This window comes from Ochotona princeps, chromosome 9 (genome assembly GCF_030435755.1).
Source record: "Ochotona princeps isolate mOchPri1 chromosome 9, mOchPri1.hap1, whole genome shotgun sequence".
NCBI lineage: Eukaryota > Metazoa > Chordata > Mammalia > Lagomorpha > Ochotonidae > Ochotona > Ochotona princeps.
In genome coordinates, this window is record NC_080840.1 from 69,248,536 (window position 1) to 69,264,987 (window position 16,452).

At 39.5% G+C, this 16,452-nt stretch overlaps 1 protein-coding gene and 1 pseudogene across 3 annotated transcripts in view; one reads left to right on the forward strand and one right to left on the reverse strand.

Annotated features, from left to right (window-relative positions):
• CNBD1 (cyclic nucleotide binding domain containing 1) overlaps nt 1-16,452 on the forward strand; it is a 442,802-nt gene that overhangs the window by 89,012 nt on the left and 337,338 nt on the right. For 2 of the 3 annotated variants that reach the window (XM_058668394.1, XM_058668393.1), the window contains exon 1: nt 5,922-6,074. The exons of the other annotated variant lie outside the window; for it this stretch is intronic. In XM_058668394.1, the coding sequence (XP_058524377.1) occupies nt 5,987-6,074 (88 nt within the window). In that variant the 5' untranslated portion in view covers nt 5,922-5,986. Of the gene's footprint in view, nt 1-5,921; nt 6,075-16,452 lie in introns of those variants that run through there. 3 annotated transcript variants of the gene reach the window in all.
• Nucleotides 39-3,150, reverse strand: LOC131481118 (26S proteasome non-ATPase regulatory subunit 12-like; annotated as a pseudogene).

Consider the following 16,452-nt stretch of genomic DNA (forward strand, 5'->3'; position numbering starts at 1 on the left):
AACACTAATAAATAAAGCAGATTCTTCTATTTCACAATTCATGTCAAGTTTAGTAGTCTCCAAATGGAGTCTTCGTACTGAGACTCTGCACTGCTGCCCTTGCTCTTCCCCCTGAAAACAGACTCCCTGTCGTCCTCCGTGCCCTCAGTAGCCAGGAGCTCGTTGACCCTGACACCTGTGTTTTTCTCATCCGCTCTTGCTGGCAGGAACATTTCCAGGATGTTTTCTGAGAGCTATTGTTCCATGCATACTCTTCCATATCTACCCTGGTTATGTATTTTTCCCATTATTCAGTTTTCCAGGATGCATGGTATGAAACGGTTAGTAGATCCATCACATAACCATAATTCCATCTCTTTAAAGGACACATGCCTGTTCTGGTCACTAGTACATCGGTAGTTTTGCAGTATTGTTCCCTCATAAATTTAATTAATTTCTTCTTTGAATAATCACCTAAATTCTCACGTGGAAGTTTAAACCTTAACGTTTCTACATGTGCCTTGGTGTGGCCGATGTATGGCCCTGATGAAACAGACAACTGTGTCAATTTCAGTTGGAAGATGCTTTTCACATCTGTCGACAGTGTGTAGTTCATCTGGCTACTCAGGGTGGAGATCTGTAACAGCTTACAGTGCTTTTATCACTACAGGAGTCAAATTCAGAACACTGGGGGCCTTCACAAGTTCAAAGTTTCTCTCATTTGCTAAGAACACACCCTTTTCCACTGGGCTACCCATTCGAACAGGGAGAAGATTGCAGATGGTTTAAATGACACTGCAACATGACAAACACAGGGCCAGTTGTAGCTGACAGTCAATTTCTCTGGACACTGCATGACACATACTTTGTATCAAAACATCACATGTTTTGTATCAAAACAACCTTAAATGTGTAAAATTTTATGTGTCTGCCACATTTAAAAAAATAAGCATAAAAACTTAATTTTGCATCAGCCTTTTATAGACGTTATAATTATGTTTTATAAAGTTAATTCTTTTTGAAATTTCATGAGCTTAGATTATCAAAAATCATTCCTCCTTGGATGTTTGCACCATGAAAATGTTTTTACCATGAAAATGCTTTCTTGAAATATATGCAGATGATTCGCTTCTCTGTGTAATCTGAAAGAAACCAAGTTGTTCTTGCACTCTCCCTAAAACTTCAATATAGTTAAAATGTAACCTTTTACACTGAGGAATCCATCTTTATACTTCCTAAAGTTCCTATAAATAATTTCTATTCTTTCCTTCAAACTTCTATCCTTATAAATATTCACTTTTAAAAAAAATAGCACTTCTTTTACTTGGCTATACCAAACGCTTCATGATGACATGTCTCCTAGACTATTTCTCAAAATTGTATCATCCTGCTTACCCCCTTTTCTAAGTTCTTAATTTTCAATTCTACTAAAAGATTATAGCTTTACAACAGAATGTACTTTTGAAACACTTGTGAAATCATCACCACACAAAATGTTTAGAAACTGAGACAACTATAAAAAGTAAATGTGCATATGCTGCTTTTATTATTACTGCACAGTTTTTAGTTGAATGAAAACACCTGATAGGTTAGAGTTTTTATTTGTCTTAAAAATGTATTTGGATAAGGTACAAAACAGTTTTTGTTTGCTCAGTCAAAGAGTGTATCAGTTTTTCACCAACTGAAAACTCAAAGATTTACAGTGCAACGAGGGAACTGGGGACTTAAGTAGGCATTAAATAAATGTGTTATCTAAAAATTTGGACAAAGGAGTTAAAATATGGAAATAAACAGCATATGCATCAGGACAACAGAATCTTTAAATGACTTACAATTTTAACTCTTAAGGCGGTAAGGCTCTTCTTGTGGATTACATGTCAAATTCTCTTTGGGTACAAGGTGTCTAGTTATGAAGCCATTAATGAATTCTGTGTCTGAGCCAGTCATTTAATTAATTATTGGAGTACGTGATTCTCTGGAAGTTGCTAATTCTGCCCATCTGTCTATTTTAGCAAAGATGGCCTTGATAACAGATTTGAGAGAAAGTCTACTGATTCATCGACAGACAAATCCAGATGTTGTGCCATCCTTTTCACTGTTATCAGGATAGAGTACTCAGACGGCTCTCTATACTCTGTTCCCAAAGTCATTCCACCATATTCCCCCTTCCTCTGTGGAATAAGACATGTTTAAGACTCTGCAGGGAAACATAACTTAATTTCATTCCACAGTCCTCAAAAAGTCCATTAATTACCTCCCTCATGGTAAAACAAAAACAAACAAGCAAACAAACAAAAAAACCTTTGAAGGCCATCTTGTGCTTGGGAATCTCTTTTATCTTCTTGTCACCAGTTATTTAGTAAATCATATCTTATAATTTACTGTCTAAAGAGGCCAGGATAGAAAATAGAACAACATCTTTCAGGGCCTGTTGCCACTTTTCACTTTCTATTTGTATATTGTGTGCATGATCGATGGCTATATAACTCATACAAGTAGACAAGTGTGGGCCCTTGTTTTGATCCAGATAATCATTAAGTCATGCTATTTCAATTCTATTTTCTCTGTATAGATAAATTGGGTGCTAATTGTTTGATTTGTATCTGAATAGAACCCTTTACAGCTAGACAAAGCCTTAATTGCTCAAAATAAATTCTACTCACTGCTTCATTTCTGTTGACCCGCAAGTTTTTACCTGTAATTCCTGCAAAATGGAAGATGCATCTTTCCTGTCACCATTTTTATTTGATTTGTTTTTTCTGGGTTTCAGTCAGTCAAGTGTATTCAATATCAACATAAGACTTTTCTTTCTGTCACCATTTTGAGAGTATTAATTAATTGAAATTGGAGTGTGTGTGTGGAGGTCTGTTATTTCCTCAATGTAAGCACAGCACTATTGAGCAATTTTTGCACACCGATCTTTTAAACTGACTCTTCCTGTTTGACAACAGCATGGTCTTTTCATTAAGTAAATTTCGTTCTTTAGCTTTGTAGTGCATCTTCACTGCTATAATTGTGTTGCATCCATTGAACTGAAACGGTCTGTTTTTCCAGAGAAGAGTTTCAGTGACTTCTTTTGGAGTCTTGCTCGACCAGCTTCTCACACTTGGGCAGGTGCTGATCCACCCTGGCACTGTAGCCCTGCTGTGTTTTCACAATGTGCTCCTCCATCTCCTGTGTACCATCATCTACTCTGGTCCCTCCCTGTCCGTCCCCAGCTGTCTCCCTAATTCAGCCACCGCTCTGTACTCCATTTCTCAAACCCGAACTTCTGTGTTGAGTACTTCGGCAAACTAAAAGCCCCATATTTCCCTTGTGTATGTCTGCTCCTGCAGTCCCCACAGTGGCATCAGTTTATCTTACTTCATGCTTTTGATTCTGCTAGGAGATAGTTTTATAGAATTCTATCGCTTTAGGATTCCAAGATACCTTCTGTGATATATTTCTTCAAAGCCTATTTTTAGTGTTTACATGTTATTCTCTAAACAATTATTGGTGCTCTCATTTGTTCTCCCTCTTCTTTGTTATTGAAGAGCTATAGGAAACATTGGAAATTTGGTTAGGATGCATCCATCAACTGCTAGAATAGAGCATAGGTTGTGCTTGTGATTCTCTGAACCAACAGGGGAATTTATCTGGTACAGCTTTTGATATTCCCAATGAAATCATGGAAATTTACTTTAATTTGCCTAGTAAGAAGTGTTAAAAATACATTATACCAGAATGGAACACTCAAAATAGGGCTTAATTCACAGGTGCAGCAATTACTGCAGCTGTGGAAGAACTGTCTTAATTCTAGAGCCATGATATACAAATGTGAGTAGGTACCTTTGTTGAGAAACTCGATGTCCTCCTTCAGCTGAATAAAGAATTAATTCAAATAGAAGACCATTTTGAGGGAACTAAAGTTCAGTGTAAATATTTCAAGTGTATATACATGTTGCAAATGTGAATGTTGCACATGGATATAGTGTTGCTCAGGTATACCCTATGTTAAAAGGCTAACATAACAACCCTGCGTGATAGCTTAGTGACTAAATCCTCACCTTGCCACCTCCTGGATCCCATGTGGCCACTGGTTCATGTCCTAGCTGTTCTACTTCCCATACAGCTCCCTGCTTATGGCTTGGAAAGACAGTAGAGGATGTCCCGAAGTAGTAGAGGGACCCTACACCCACGTGGGAGACCCAGAAAAGACTCCTGACTCCTGGCTAAAGATGGACTCAACTCCAGTTGTTACAGCAACCTGGGGAATGAACCAGTGGCTGGAAAAGCTCATTCTGTCTCTCCTTCTCTCTGTAGATCTGACTTAAAAAGAAAATAAATCTTAAAAGATTAACAATAAGTCAAAAATAAATATTCTTAAACTATAGGTAGTTACCATTTATATAGGAAGAAAGGTGGATATTCAAATGTGTGGACAAACATAGTTGTCAATTGGGTATGGAAAATAAAGCTTATCTCTTTAAAGAACACAAAACCTACTCCTCATAGTAGTTTATAATAAGCAAAGCAAGGCATCTGTTAAAGGCAGAAAAATAATGACAGTATTGGTGCACTGGTTTCATTTTGTATTAGCAAATTTGAAGTAACTTGAGATAAAATAAGCATGTTAATTTCATTTCCATTTATTTCATTTGTTTATAAATAAACTAGTAAATAAGTAAATATTGTACTTGACTTACCAGTAAAAGAATATATGCAGATTACATAAGCTTTGATTAATTTAGATATTATTTCAAACTATACTTTTGTAGACATGTGCACATAGAATTTATGCGTTATTCTTTCAAAGGACTGATTGGCTATTGGTAAAGGTAACGATACACAAATAAGTTTTATATCTGATAACTTTTCATTTATATAGAATTGAACTTAAGGATTTTGAAGTGGGAGGCAGGATATACTCCTGCCCTAGCAATTTAAGAAAAACTGTATATAATGTATTAATTGTAATTAAAGCAATCTTTAATGCTAAATGCTAATAGTATATAGAACATTAACATGATAAGTTTTATTCTTGTTTCTTGGCACACAAAGTAAATGCCTAAATTATGTCAAGAACAGTGAGCTTCTGTGAATATTATTACTGACTCTGTGGCAGGAATGGACAGAACTCATGTCAATGTTTTTAAAAAGAGATCAATTTGAATTTTCCCAGGGTTGCTTCATCAGTAAAAACAACATTACTCTTACTAATAAAAATGTTGATTGAATAATTATAATATCTAGGCGCTATGCAAGGATCACGATTTAAATTATTTTCTTTAATTTCCAAAAGATGTATGTGAGGTGATGCCATTGCACCAGTTGGACACAGATTATGGACACCAAGACAGGTATTACGTGACTTACCCAAGATAATTTTATAAGTGGCTAAGTGGTGATCACGTTGTGAGGAATGTCTAGTTGTTGACTATCAACTTAATATTCCTACTGAATGGAAGACAAATCATGTAATAGTGCTAGTGTTGATGCTGGACTCTATGTTTGGTATATGCTTGCAATGGGGGAATCTCAACTGATCTTGAACTGTGGTTATGCAACAAGGTGGAGGAATCCACCATGGTGGGAGGGTTTGGGGAGGGGTGGGGAGAACCCAAGTACCTATGAAACTGTGTCACATAATACAATGTAATTAATGAATTAAAATAATAAGTAATAATAAAAATGATTATGAATACATTGTAAAAGACATTTGGAGAGAGGTGAGTGCCATGACTGTTTTATCTGCCTTGTGGGTTACAATATGTTTCTACATTCCCACTATTTCCTACAATTCATACCACATCCCCTCTTAAGTTACGCTGGACTAGGATAAATTCTTGGTCTACATTTAGCTCATGAAATGCTACATCAGCATGGTATCAGAATTCTGAGGAAGGCCATTCCGTGGGCATCAACCTATCAGAAAGAACCCTGAGGGTTCTGCTTTATGATGCTTTAAGAAGAAGAGGGATCATTTCCCTCTGAGCAGCCTCTGATCAGCTGCCTTTAAGCCATCAAGATGCCCATGTCTACTCTTCCGGCATCTATTTTGTCTCACATGATAGCTATTAACAATGTACCTCCTCCTCCGCTTCGCAGTATACCAAGTAAGTAGGGCCTGCTTTGACTCATTTTTTAATTCATTCTTTGATTGCTCTTTTCAGGGATGAGAGGCGCTCGAAGTTTGGTTGGGTCATTGGGAGGGAAACTTTACTGAGGATATAGTAGCAAGGGAAGACTAGACATGTAAATCCTAGGTTGCCAATTTGAAGCTATTCCAGTTCTCTAGACCTCAAAGATTTCTTTGTAAAATGAGTTTTTAGGAACCCTTAGAGCTTCAAAAATTTTAAAAACAATTGTTACTATTTTTCATTTTACTCATTTGAATGTCAGAGGAACAACAAGAAAGAAAGTGAGGCAGAGATCATCCATATGCTGATTCATCCTCAGTGTCTATAATGTATGGTCTGGGCCAGGCCAGAGTCAGGAATCAAAAATGTAATCTTGGTCTCACATGTGGGTGACTGGGCTGTGAGTACTTGAGTTCACCTATAGGCTCCTGTACATGATTAGCAAAAATGTGGAATCTGAAATAGAGTTGGGACTCAAACCTGGATATCTTCCTATAGGATGTAGATTTTCTGATTGAAATCTTTACCGCTATGCGAAATATCTATCCCAAAGTATATTGACATATCCAATTTCCAGTAATTTCTTATTTTATATAATCAGGCTTAATTAAAGCTATTTCTTTGATTATTATAGCCATAGATATACAAATCTATTCTGAATGGCTAATGATATGTAATGATCACAATGTTAGAGGAGATTTAAAAATTTAGATTTTACAGGTAATATTTATGACTATTTTAAACTTCAATGAAGCAATGAATTCTATTATTTATTGAGTTGATCTTGGTATTATTTGAGGGGGCTAACCAGTACATCCTTATACCTTATAGGGAGCATGATATTTTCAGATAGTTTTTGAAAGTTGATGATTATAGTTTCTGAGGAAAATGATATCTTAGCAGAAGTTGGCAGCCTTTGAAGGGGAATAGTTGTGTTTTGAATCACATTAGACAAAGTTCCTATGTTAAGATAAATTAATTCCTATATATATGTTACTTTTATGCTGTTAATATTTAAAAAGTAAGTGATCAAAATCTTATATTTCTGTTTAATGGATATAGGCATTAAATGCACTTTTGCCAAAAATCAGGGTCTACTGTCAGATTTTATTTATGAAAAAGAAAAAAGTGACTTCAGGATGACATTTTTCTTAAGCTGCTCAGGAAGCTCAGTAACTGGAAGCTAAAAGATCAAATTAATTTAGAATCAGTGGGATGAGCTATGTGCTGCCCTCTGTAGTGTCTCCCAGGGACACTTAACTTCTGTGAAGTGATTAAAAGATAAAATATCAGCAGCAATTTAGGTCTCAGAACTGAACAGAGCATAATGGAAAGCAGTAGAGCTCCCAATTTTCTCTTTAGAGGTTCCTACTTGATGGTCTATGTGACTTCTCTTTGGAGACGTGTGCTGCTTACTTAATAATTGTGTCTTTGTGCTAACTCCAGCAAGTCAACTATTTTTCCCAGCACTGATGAAACAATGGCCTCCAGAAAGCCAATGGGGGTAGATCTTTCAATCTACAAAGTCATTTAACTTGAATTGTAAAGGAGGTATGAATGGGAGTGATTCAAATCAAAAGTGTTTTTATTTTTTTTAACTTATTTTTTTTCTTTTTTTATTTTATTGTATTGTTGACAATCTTTATATAGATAATTGCGGTTAAAAAAAAAAGAGGTTCAGGGGGTATAGGGAAGTGGGTAATACTATTATGTCCATATTGTTTCCATCATGTATCTGAGGTAAAGGGGGATATTGAGGGAGAAGCCCTACCCGGTTTCCCGCCCACGCCACGTCCCGGATGTGGGGCATGCTCTGAAATATTTGCTCAAGTGGTTTTAATAGTTCTCCAGTTATGAATCGCTGCCAGTTTCGCTCGATGAGGTCGTCCACTGATTGATATGGTCCATCATAAAGTCTCCGTTTGCCCCATATTTCGCTGCCAACATATAGCTGAGATGAATGATTGACCTGTTCTGTCTTCTGTCCTTTCCTGGTTAGAGTTCTGAGTCCAGCAGTTCGATTGGAGAGATCTCCAAAGAAACCTTGAGGTATTCCCAGACCACATTCTTGTATGTTCTAGCAAGCACAGGGCCCGGCACAGTCCATCACCCCGATCAGCTGGTGGTTGCAATTGCTGGGTTGGTTCTGTTTTCAGTCCCGAGTTGCACTGGAACCAATGGGTGTTGCAGTCCAGTCTGGTTCTGCCCAGCACATACTCGGCCCTTACATCAACCAGTGGGAGCTGCAGCCTAGTTGGGGCGACCCACAATAATCCCCACCAGGCCCGCCCCCTACCCTGGTTTGCCAGTATGTATAGCAGAAGACCAGTCTGTCCCCCGTCCCATTTGGCTCTGGTACTTGTCAATGGGTATTAAAGCTTAGTTCCATCTAACCAACTCAACCATCCAGCCCTCACGGATGTTGTTGAGTGCCTCTCTGTCTAGCCACCCCAGCCCCTGTCCTAGTTTTCATGCCCTCCCACGGGAGTAGTGACCCATGAAGGGGGAACCCACTTTTTCCCTTCCAGGTCTCTCTCAGTCCCGGTTTATGCACTGTTTAGGTGGTTCTGTGGTTTGACTTGACAGAATTAGTCCCCAGTGCCAGCTGATGCTGCGGCTAAGCCCAAAAATCCCTTACCCACTCTAATTTATGCTTGCACCAGCAGGAATAATCAGCCCAGCCTGGCTTTTCCCTGATGTAGTCCACATGCAGCGCACAGGTGTTGCAGCCTTGCTTAGTCTGGTCTGTCCTCATCCCAGCCCACACTCTCCAGTGGGAGTAGCTGTCTGGCGAGGGTACCAGCCCCTTAATCCCCCTGCCAGCTCTGTCCCTCCCTTCCTGGATCTCACGTGTGCTGGTTGGGTGCTGCTGTCAAATCCAGTACAGGCAACCTCACCCTGGCATTCCATAATGTGTACTGGTTTTGTCACAACCAAACCCGGCTCAACCCACACTCTGTTCTGGTGTTTGGATTTGCCAGTGGATGACATGAACTGATTCAGCCTGGTCTGCCCCTGACCCATGCTGAATGTGTGCCAGTGGGAAACTTTCCATGGCCTCTTCTGGGCTGTTTCCTATCATGCTTCTTGCGCTTACCTGCAGGGACTGTGTCCTGCCAGAGGAGTTGCCCAGGCTCCTCCATCAGAACCCCTCCCAATACCAGATTTTGCGCATGCCAGGGGGTCCTTGAGCCAACCCTACTCAGTTCACCTCATGTCTAGCAGGAACAGTGGCTTTTCCTGGCTGGCTTTCACCCCATTCTGGTTCTTGCTGTTGGATGTTTCAGCCCAGCCATGGCTCGTCCATACCCACATAGAGCTCACACTTGACTCAGTAGAGGGTTGAGACCCAGCCTAGTGTGTCCCACATCTACCCTGGTTCTCCATGACACCAGATGGTGTTGGGGTCTGAACTGGCCTGGTGCATCCAATCCCAGCCCATACTAGTGCCTCGCGTGACTGCAACTGTTTCCTAGATAGAACGCAGCCCCCATTCCAGCACATGCGCCCCTTGGTGGGAACCTCAACCCTGTTAGGGTGTCCAACTAGGGGTACTTGTATTTCCACAGGGTTGGGCCCACACAACCCCATAGAGTCTACCCACAGACCAAGTTCTCTTGCGTGCTGGATACAGTCTTGACCCTGCCAAATGTGACCACTCCACACTCCACCAAACAGTTGGGTGTTGGTACCCATCACTGCCAAGAGGCCCCCATCCATAGCATTGGTGTGGGCTGGTGTGTGAGGATCAGTGATGTTCTAGGCAAACAGTCCATTTCTGTATTCCGAATTGGGTTGGTGTATCTGACTAACCGTAATTGTCTCCTGGGTACTTCCCTCCAAACCACCAGGTCTCAGTCCCCACGCATGCCTAAAACTTCCATGACCCTGTCACTGGGAATCACCCAACATTCACTACTCACTTACACTAAAATTGGACTTAGTCATGGGTGTCCCCAGGCAGCAAACATATCTTAAAAAACCCCAGAGCAGGCCGCAGGGCAGCCAGCAGGCAAAGCCTGGCACCTGGTGCACTGGTCGCCCTGGAGGAGGCTGAGGACTCATTCACTGCCTTGCGGCAGTGTCTTTGGCGTGAGCCCCTAGCATTGGGTCCGACCCGGCAGGGTCACCCCCCACAGGCGCCACACGGTGAGGAGCGGCACTTGCCCCCAAACCCAAGGCCCGAACCCCTCCCAAACTTACCTAGCCGCAAGATATTAGCAGCTGGGCGGAGCTAGGAATTTTAACCCAGTTCCCAAGTTCCCTCATGGTGCACTTACCCTGAGGAAAGAGCTCTCTTGGGTCCTGGGTGAGGCCGAGGACTCGTTCACTGCCTTGCGGCAGTGTCTTTGGCGTGAGCCCCCAGCATTGGGTCCGACCCGGCAGGGGCACCCCCCACATGCACCACACTGTGAGGAGTGGCACTTGCCCCCAAACCCAAGGCCCGAACCAAATGTGTTTTTAAAACATTCACCCACTGTGTATTTTCCTGTTTGCTTTGATTTTGACTGGTTAGATTTAGTGATTCTGTTGGTATTTATATATGAATGATACTCTGTGGTTATTTTCTATAGGCAGTGTGTAAATATTTTTCTATAGGCAGTGTGTAAATATTTTTCATGTTTTTTACTTGACACAAATAATAAAAGCTGTTCATGGGACACAATGTGAGAATTTAATACAAGTGTATAATATATAATGATCAGATTAGGGTAGTATTTAGCATTTTCTTTTCCTTAACATTAATAATTTCTTTGTGTCAGGACATTTAAATTCCTATGTTCTACTGGTTTCTTTGGGTTTTAGTGGGGACTTATGAGGTTGGCCCTAGGCAGAATAATGATTCCTGATAATGTCCACATCTTAATCCCTGGAAACCAGGAGTATGCTAAGCTATATGGCCAGAATTAAGGCAGTTTAATCAACTTATCTTGTTCCTGGGTTATCCCAGACCAGCTGTAATCTTGAATGTCTTTGTTAGTGAAAGCAGGAAGCAGGATCATGAGAGTCAATGAGGAAATGTGGGGAAGGCTATTCTGGCCAAGAGGGAAAGGCCCTGTAGAGGCCAGAGCCTTGAGCAGCTGTAGCTGAAAACAACAACAACAAACCCAAAAACCCAAACCAAAACAAAACAAAACAAAAAAACCTAAAACAGGCCCTTCTGAAGAAATGCAGTTCTGTTGAAAACTAGATTTTAGCCCACTTAAACACTTTCCAAAATTCTGATTTTTCAGAACTGTCAAACAATACTAGGAGACTGTAAAACCTTCATGGAAAAAACAACTTTATTTTGATATAAAGCTAAACAAGATTTGTCAGAGATCTTCTGTCACATTAGTCAGGAGAGGGCCGCAATAGAGAAAGACTCACTGGCCTAAGAAGAGCCTTTTTTGAAAAAAAAAATAACAATAAATAAACTTAACAATCAGAGGATAGGAATACAAGTTCAAAGGGGGCAAATGTCATTGAAAATTTCACCAAGATTACCTGGTGAGCTTTCTCCAAACAAAAGCTCTCAGAAGAATATAATTAGTTGCCAAAAATCCAACCAAATTGGTTGGCGCCACTGCTATAGAACCTGTCATTCAAGTTACAGAAAGCCAATCACCAAATCAGTGTATGGAAGGAAGTAGGTGTTTATTTCAAAGCACATAGCAAGGAGCCAGGCAGCTATTGCTCAATTCCAGGGCTCCCTGAAGAGTTAAGGGGTGAAGGTTGCTGTAGGTTGAAATTCGGGTAAGAGTTGTATGATTAGCAAATATCTAAGTTGGTCGATGGAGCTCATGACTTTCCTTTGATTGCCATGCTAATCAGAAAATTTATGATGGCCAGGTAGATTTCAGTTTATCTGAAGGTTACATGAAGGTCGCAGTTACACTCTCCCAGCCTAGAATTACCCTACACACATCAATTACATCCTCCTCAGACCTAGAATGCCTTACACAAACTCCAAGATAACCTAGCCATCAAGTTTCTTATTTATTGGAGAAGCAAATTTACTTAAGTCAAGTGATCAGTGTCTTATAAGGCTCGTTGGGTCACTCCCTTAAGTCAGTGAGTTCCTTTTGAGAAAGGCAGATAAGAAAACCTTCAAGTAACAAGAGGCTGGGTACTGCTTTTATATTATGGGGTTTTGAATTCAGTTCCCCCTATGCTTTTGTTACTACCCAATCCTGAGAGAACAGAGAAGACAGATTGCTTCACACTGTTCATAGGGTGAAGTGACGATATTTTAAGATCAGAGATATGAATCAAATGGATGAGCCCTAAAAAAAAAAAAAGATAATACTAGAATGGCCTTTGATTCATTTCTTTTTCTGAAATTTATTATTATTAGTAGTATCATTTTATGATACAGTTTCATAGGCCCTGGGATTTTCCTTATCCCATCCTCAAGTTCCCTGCCCACCACCACTGAGTTCCCCTGTATTATTGCTATATTTCAGTTCTTCATAAAATGTCATATATTCATCAATACGGGCATGGACAACAGCAAAGAGTCCAGCATCCTATTGTCAAGATATATTTAACAGTTTCACTGGAAATCCCTGTTTTATCTTGAAGTAGAGATGCATATTGCATTGTATCTTCACATCTGGATATTATAGTCTCCATTATACACAGTTACTATACATTTTCTTAAATGAAAAGCCACAATATAAAATCAACAACAGGAAGAAAAGCAGAAATTTACAATGCCATGAAGTTAAATAGCATGCTAGTGGATATGATAGTCTCCATTACACAGTTACTGTACATCCCCTTAAATGAAAAGCCATAAAGCAAAACCAACAACAGGAAGAAGACATTAACAACACTATGAGGTTAAATAACATGGTATTGAATGACTAATGTCACTGAAGAAAATCAAGAACCTTCTTGAAGAAAATGATGTTACTGTATGATATATGAGTCATTGGAGAATTTAATGAGAAAGTGTTTTGAAGAGATGAGACAAAATTAAAAAAAAAAATCAAAATCCATGAGATATAGTTTCCACTGATCTTTGTTGGTGAGATATGTGTTCTGTAGGCAACAAAGAGATGGGTTTTGTTTTATTAATCCAGGCTACTTATCTATGATGTTTGATTGATGAGTTTAAGCTGTTAACATTCAATTATATCAATGGGTGGTAATTTGGACCTGTAATTTTAACAATGAGTTGTTAATTGATTTAGTCTTTTGTTGGTTTACTGGGATGTTATTTGTATTTGCTTTGTTTTTGGTGGGTGCTAGTCCTCTTCTCTGTCAAGAGAACATCTTTAAGTATCATTTATAGGATAGGTTTGGAAAAGGCTTATTATTTTAACTTTAGTGTGGAAGAAATTTATTTCATTTTCAAAGACAAAGGAGAACTTTGCTGGATACATTATCCTGGGCTGATGATTTTTTGCTTCTAGACTCTGGAATATGTCACTCCATTCTCTTCTAGCCTGTGGAGTTTCCTGTGAGAGGTATCCTGTGAGTTTAATGGGCATTGCTTTATGTTAGTTGACTCTTTTCACATGCACGTTTAAGGATCTTCTTATATTCATCAGAAGAAAGTATGTTGTGTTAAAGATCACTTTTGGTCAACCTTGTTGGGAGTTCTGTGTCCCTCCTGGATGTTGTTTCCCAATTCTTTCTCTAGATTAAGGAAGATTTCCCTTAGTATTTCATTGAATACACCTTTAATTGCAGCTTCTCTTTCAGCTCCTTCTGAGATACCCAAACACTTACATTTGGCCTTTTAATAGTGTCTTTCAATTCTTGAATACATTTTTTAGCTTGATCCAGCTCTGCTTTCAGCTTTTTGTTTGTCCTCCCTCTGGTGACAGGAAATATCTTCCAATTCTAAAATTCTTTTCTCTGTTTCATTCATTCTATTTTGGAGACTCTCCATTGTACTTTTAATTTGCTCCACTCTGTTCTTCATTTATGATATATCAGCTTTCATTTGATTCATTTCCTGTGTGACTATTCCTTATATTCCTTGAACTGCTTTATGTGCTTTTTGTTGTTGATAAGAAGCTTTATAACAAGTGTTTTGAATCCTGTATCCCCCATTTTCTCGATGTCTTCCTTAGTGAACTCTGAGGCTGGGAAAAGCTTTTGCTCCTTTTCATGGGAGTCTTCAGTAACATTCATTGTGCCTTTGTCTTTTCTTTGGCTCTTGGTCATTGTACTTCTGGTTATCAGATTCTTCTCCTTGGGGCAGGTTTCTAAGCTGTGTCTCCCACAGGTCTACAATGTGATTTTGTTTATTGCAGTTGCTATATGATTCTGTTTGCAGTCACTTGTGCCACTCACTCCAGTGAGTTCCAGGTCTGGGTTTTTATGTTAGACTTCCACCATGATCTCTGTAACCCCAGCTGTTGGCTCACCGGTCTCTGCCTTCTGTGATACCATTCTGAGGCTGCACTATCATCTATACAACCTTTCTCCTACTTCCTGTTAGAGCAATTCCCAGGATTAGGGAGATAACAGGTGTCCTATATAGGTAAGTTGTTGGTGGTGCTGATCTTGCTGGAACCTGTTGGTCGTTAGGTCTGAGGGCCACCTGGACGTATTTTGACCTATAGGATGCCAAAGTTTGTATCATTTTCTTTGTGGGACCAGTGCAATACACAGAGCTTAGTGAGTTCCCACTGAGCTTCGTGCATGTGCTTCCTACTGTTCTCCCTGCAGTCTTAAGGCCTTTGCCACACTGTTGAAATGCTCCCTGATGTGCCACTACTAGAATTTTTAATCTGTTGGCCATCGGTCTAAGGGCTACCCAGACCTATCTTGGGTAGAACCTGTGGGATGCCAGGTTGTTGTAGTTCATTGAGCCAGAAATGAATTCACTCCCAGTTCAGTGCATGCACGGTATTGTCCGTAGCCTTTGCCTCCCTATACAAAACGGTGCCTGATTTGGCACTAGAGGGGCAACTGGGTGGTAAAAATCTACCTTGTTCCCTCCACTGTCCATCTGAGACATGGCTCTCCACCTCTGCTCCTGGACAAATCAAGCAGACCAATAGGATGGGCAGTTCTTTGGGTTCACCTCTTGACTTTTGATGAATGCCTCTTCCCACCTTGTTGCTGGTGGAATTCTGGCTGCTGGTACAGTTCAAAGCACTGCTTGCTGAATGCCGCTGGGTTACCACAGCATTGTGTCCACTGCTTTCCTGTGTCCGTCACTCTCCATGTACCCTTCAGGTGTTGTTCAGTCCTCTCCTATTTCCTGGAATGTGCCCTGTCTGCTTCACACTGGCTAATGTTGCTCTGCCTGTTTAAACGTGTTTTTACACTATTCTGCCACCTTGATTCACTCTACTATTGTCTTTAAGCTTCTTGAGCCTGTTGGTGTATTTTTTTTCTTGTAAACTTTCAAATATTCTCCTTTATAGTCTCTTTGGTTTGGATCTCAGATTTGTTCACAGTTTTCTGTTACAGGGGAAGGAATTTATTCACACGTGTCATTCCAGTTAGAAAAGACACAGTGATTTCATGACCAGAGTGAAATAGCATCTAAGTACGTCAATAACTGATAGCTTCATTGATTTGAATTCTTTAGGATCTTTACAAAAAAAAAAGTGTTAATGAAAGACCTGAAACTGGGGTTGTGTATGTATGTGGGGATGGTAGTAAGGTGCAAGTTAAGCTCATGCACTATACTTCTGCTTTCTTCATCCTTATCAGGTTTAACCTTCTGGAAATGGATGAATTTAAAAATGTGCATTATATCTTGACTACTGGATGGCCTGGAAGGAAAAAAAAGTTTTTTTTTTTTTTTTTCCCAGTAATAAAAGTGTTTTAAGTTCACTAGAAATTTGTAGCTATTTTTTAGTTACTCTACCATATGAGAGTGTAGAAGGAATAAAAGCATTCAGCAGAAGGCCGGAGATACTTCAAGGAGTTTTGAAATAGGATAGTACTGTTAACTGAATATTTTTCTTTGCTTCTACCCCCATTTTATGGTGAACATTTACTAAAAGCTTGAAAGACTGTTCTGTAATGCATAAGACTTCAAGGGTATTTTCTGTAATTTGAAAGCTTTTTAGTAGCTATAGATTAAAGAATATGTATTTATAAAATATGTATTTATTTGGAAGAGTGAATATTGCAGCATTTAAAGTTTCAACCATCAAACCCCTAAAGGTACAGATAATAAAAGTAGGCTAGTAGGAGAAAAAATATGGATGCAGAATGTATAACACTTAAAAAGCAGATTTATTAAAACTAAAGAAGTAAAATTGAAGTTTCAAGAAAGCATAGGAAAGAGGATTGAACATTTATATGTCTTTGTATAAATAATAATGTTTGCTATGAAAATGTCATAAATATTTAGGAAAAGAACTATACTTTTGTGAAGATAAGAAGTATTCAGTTC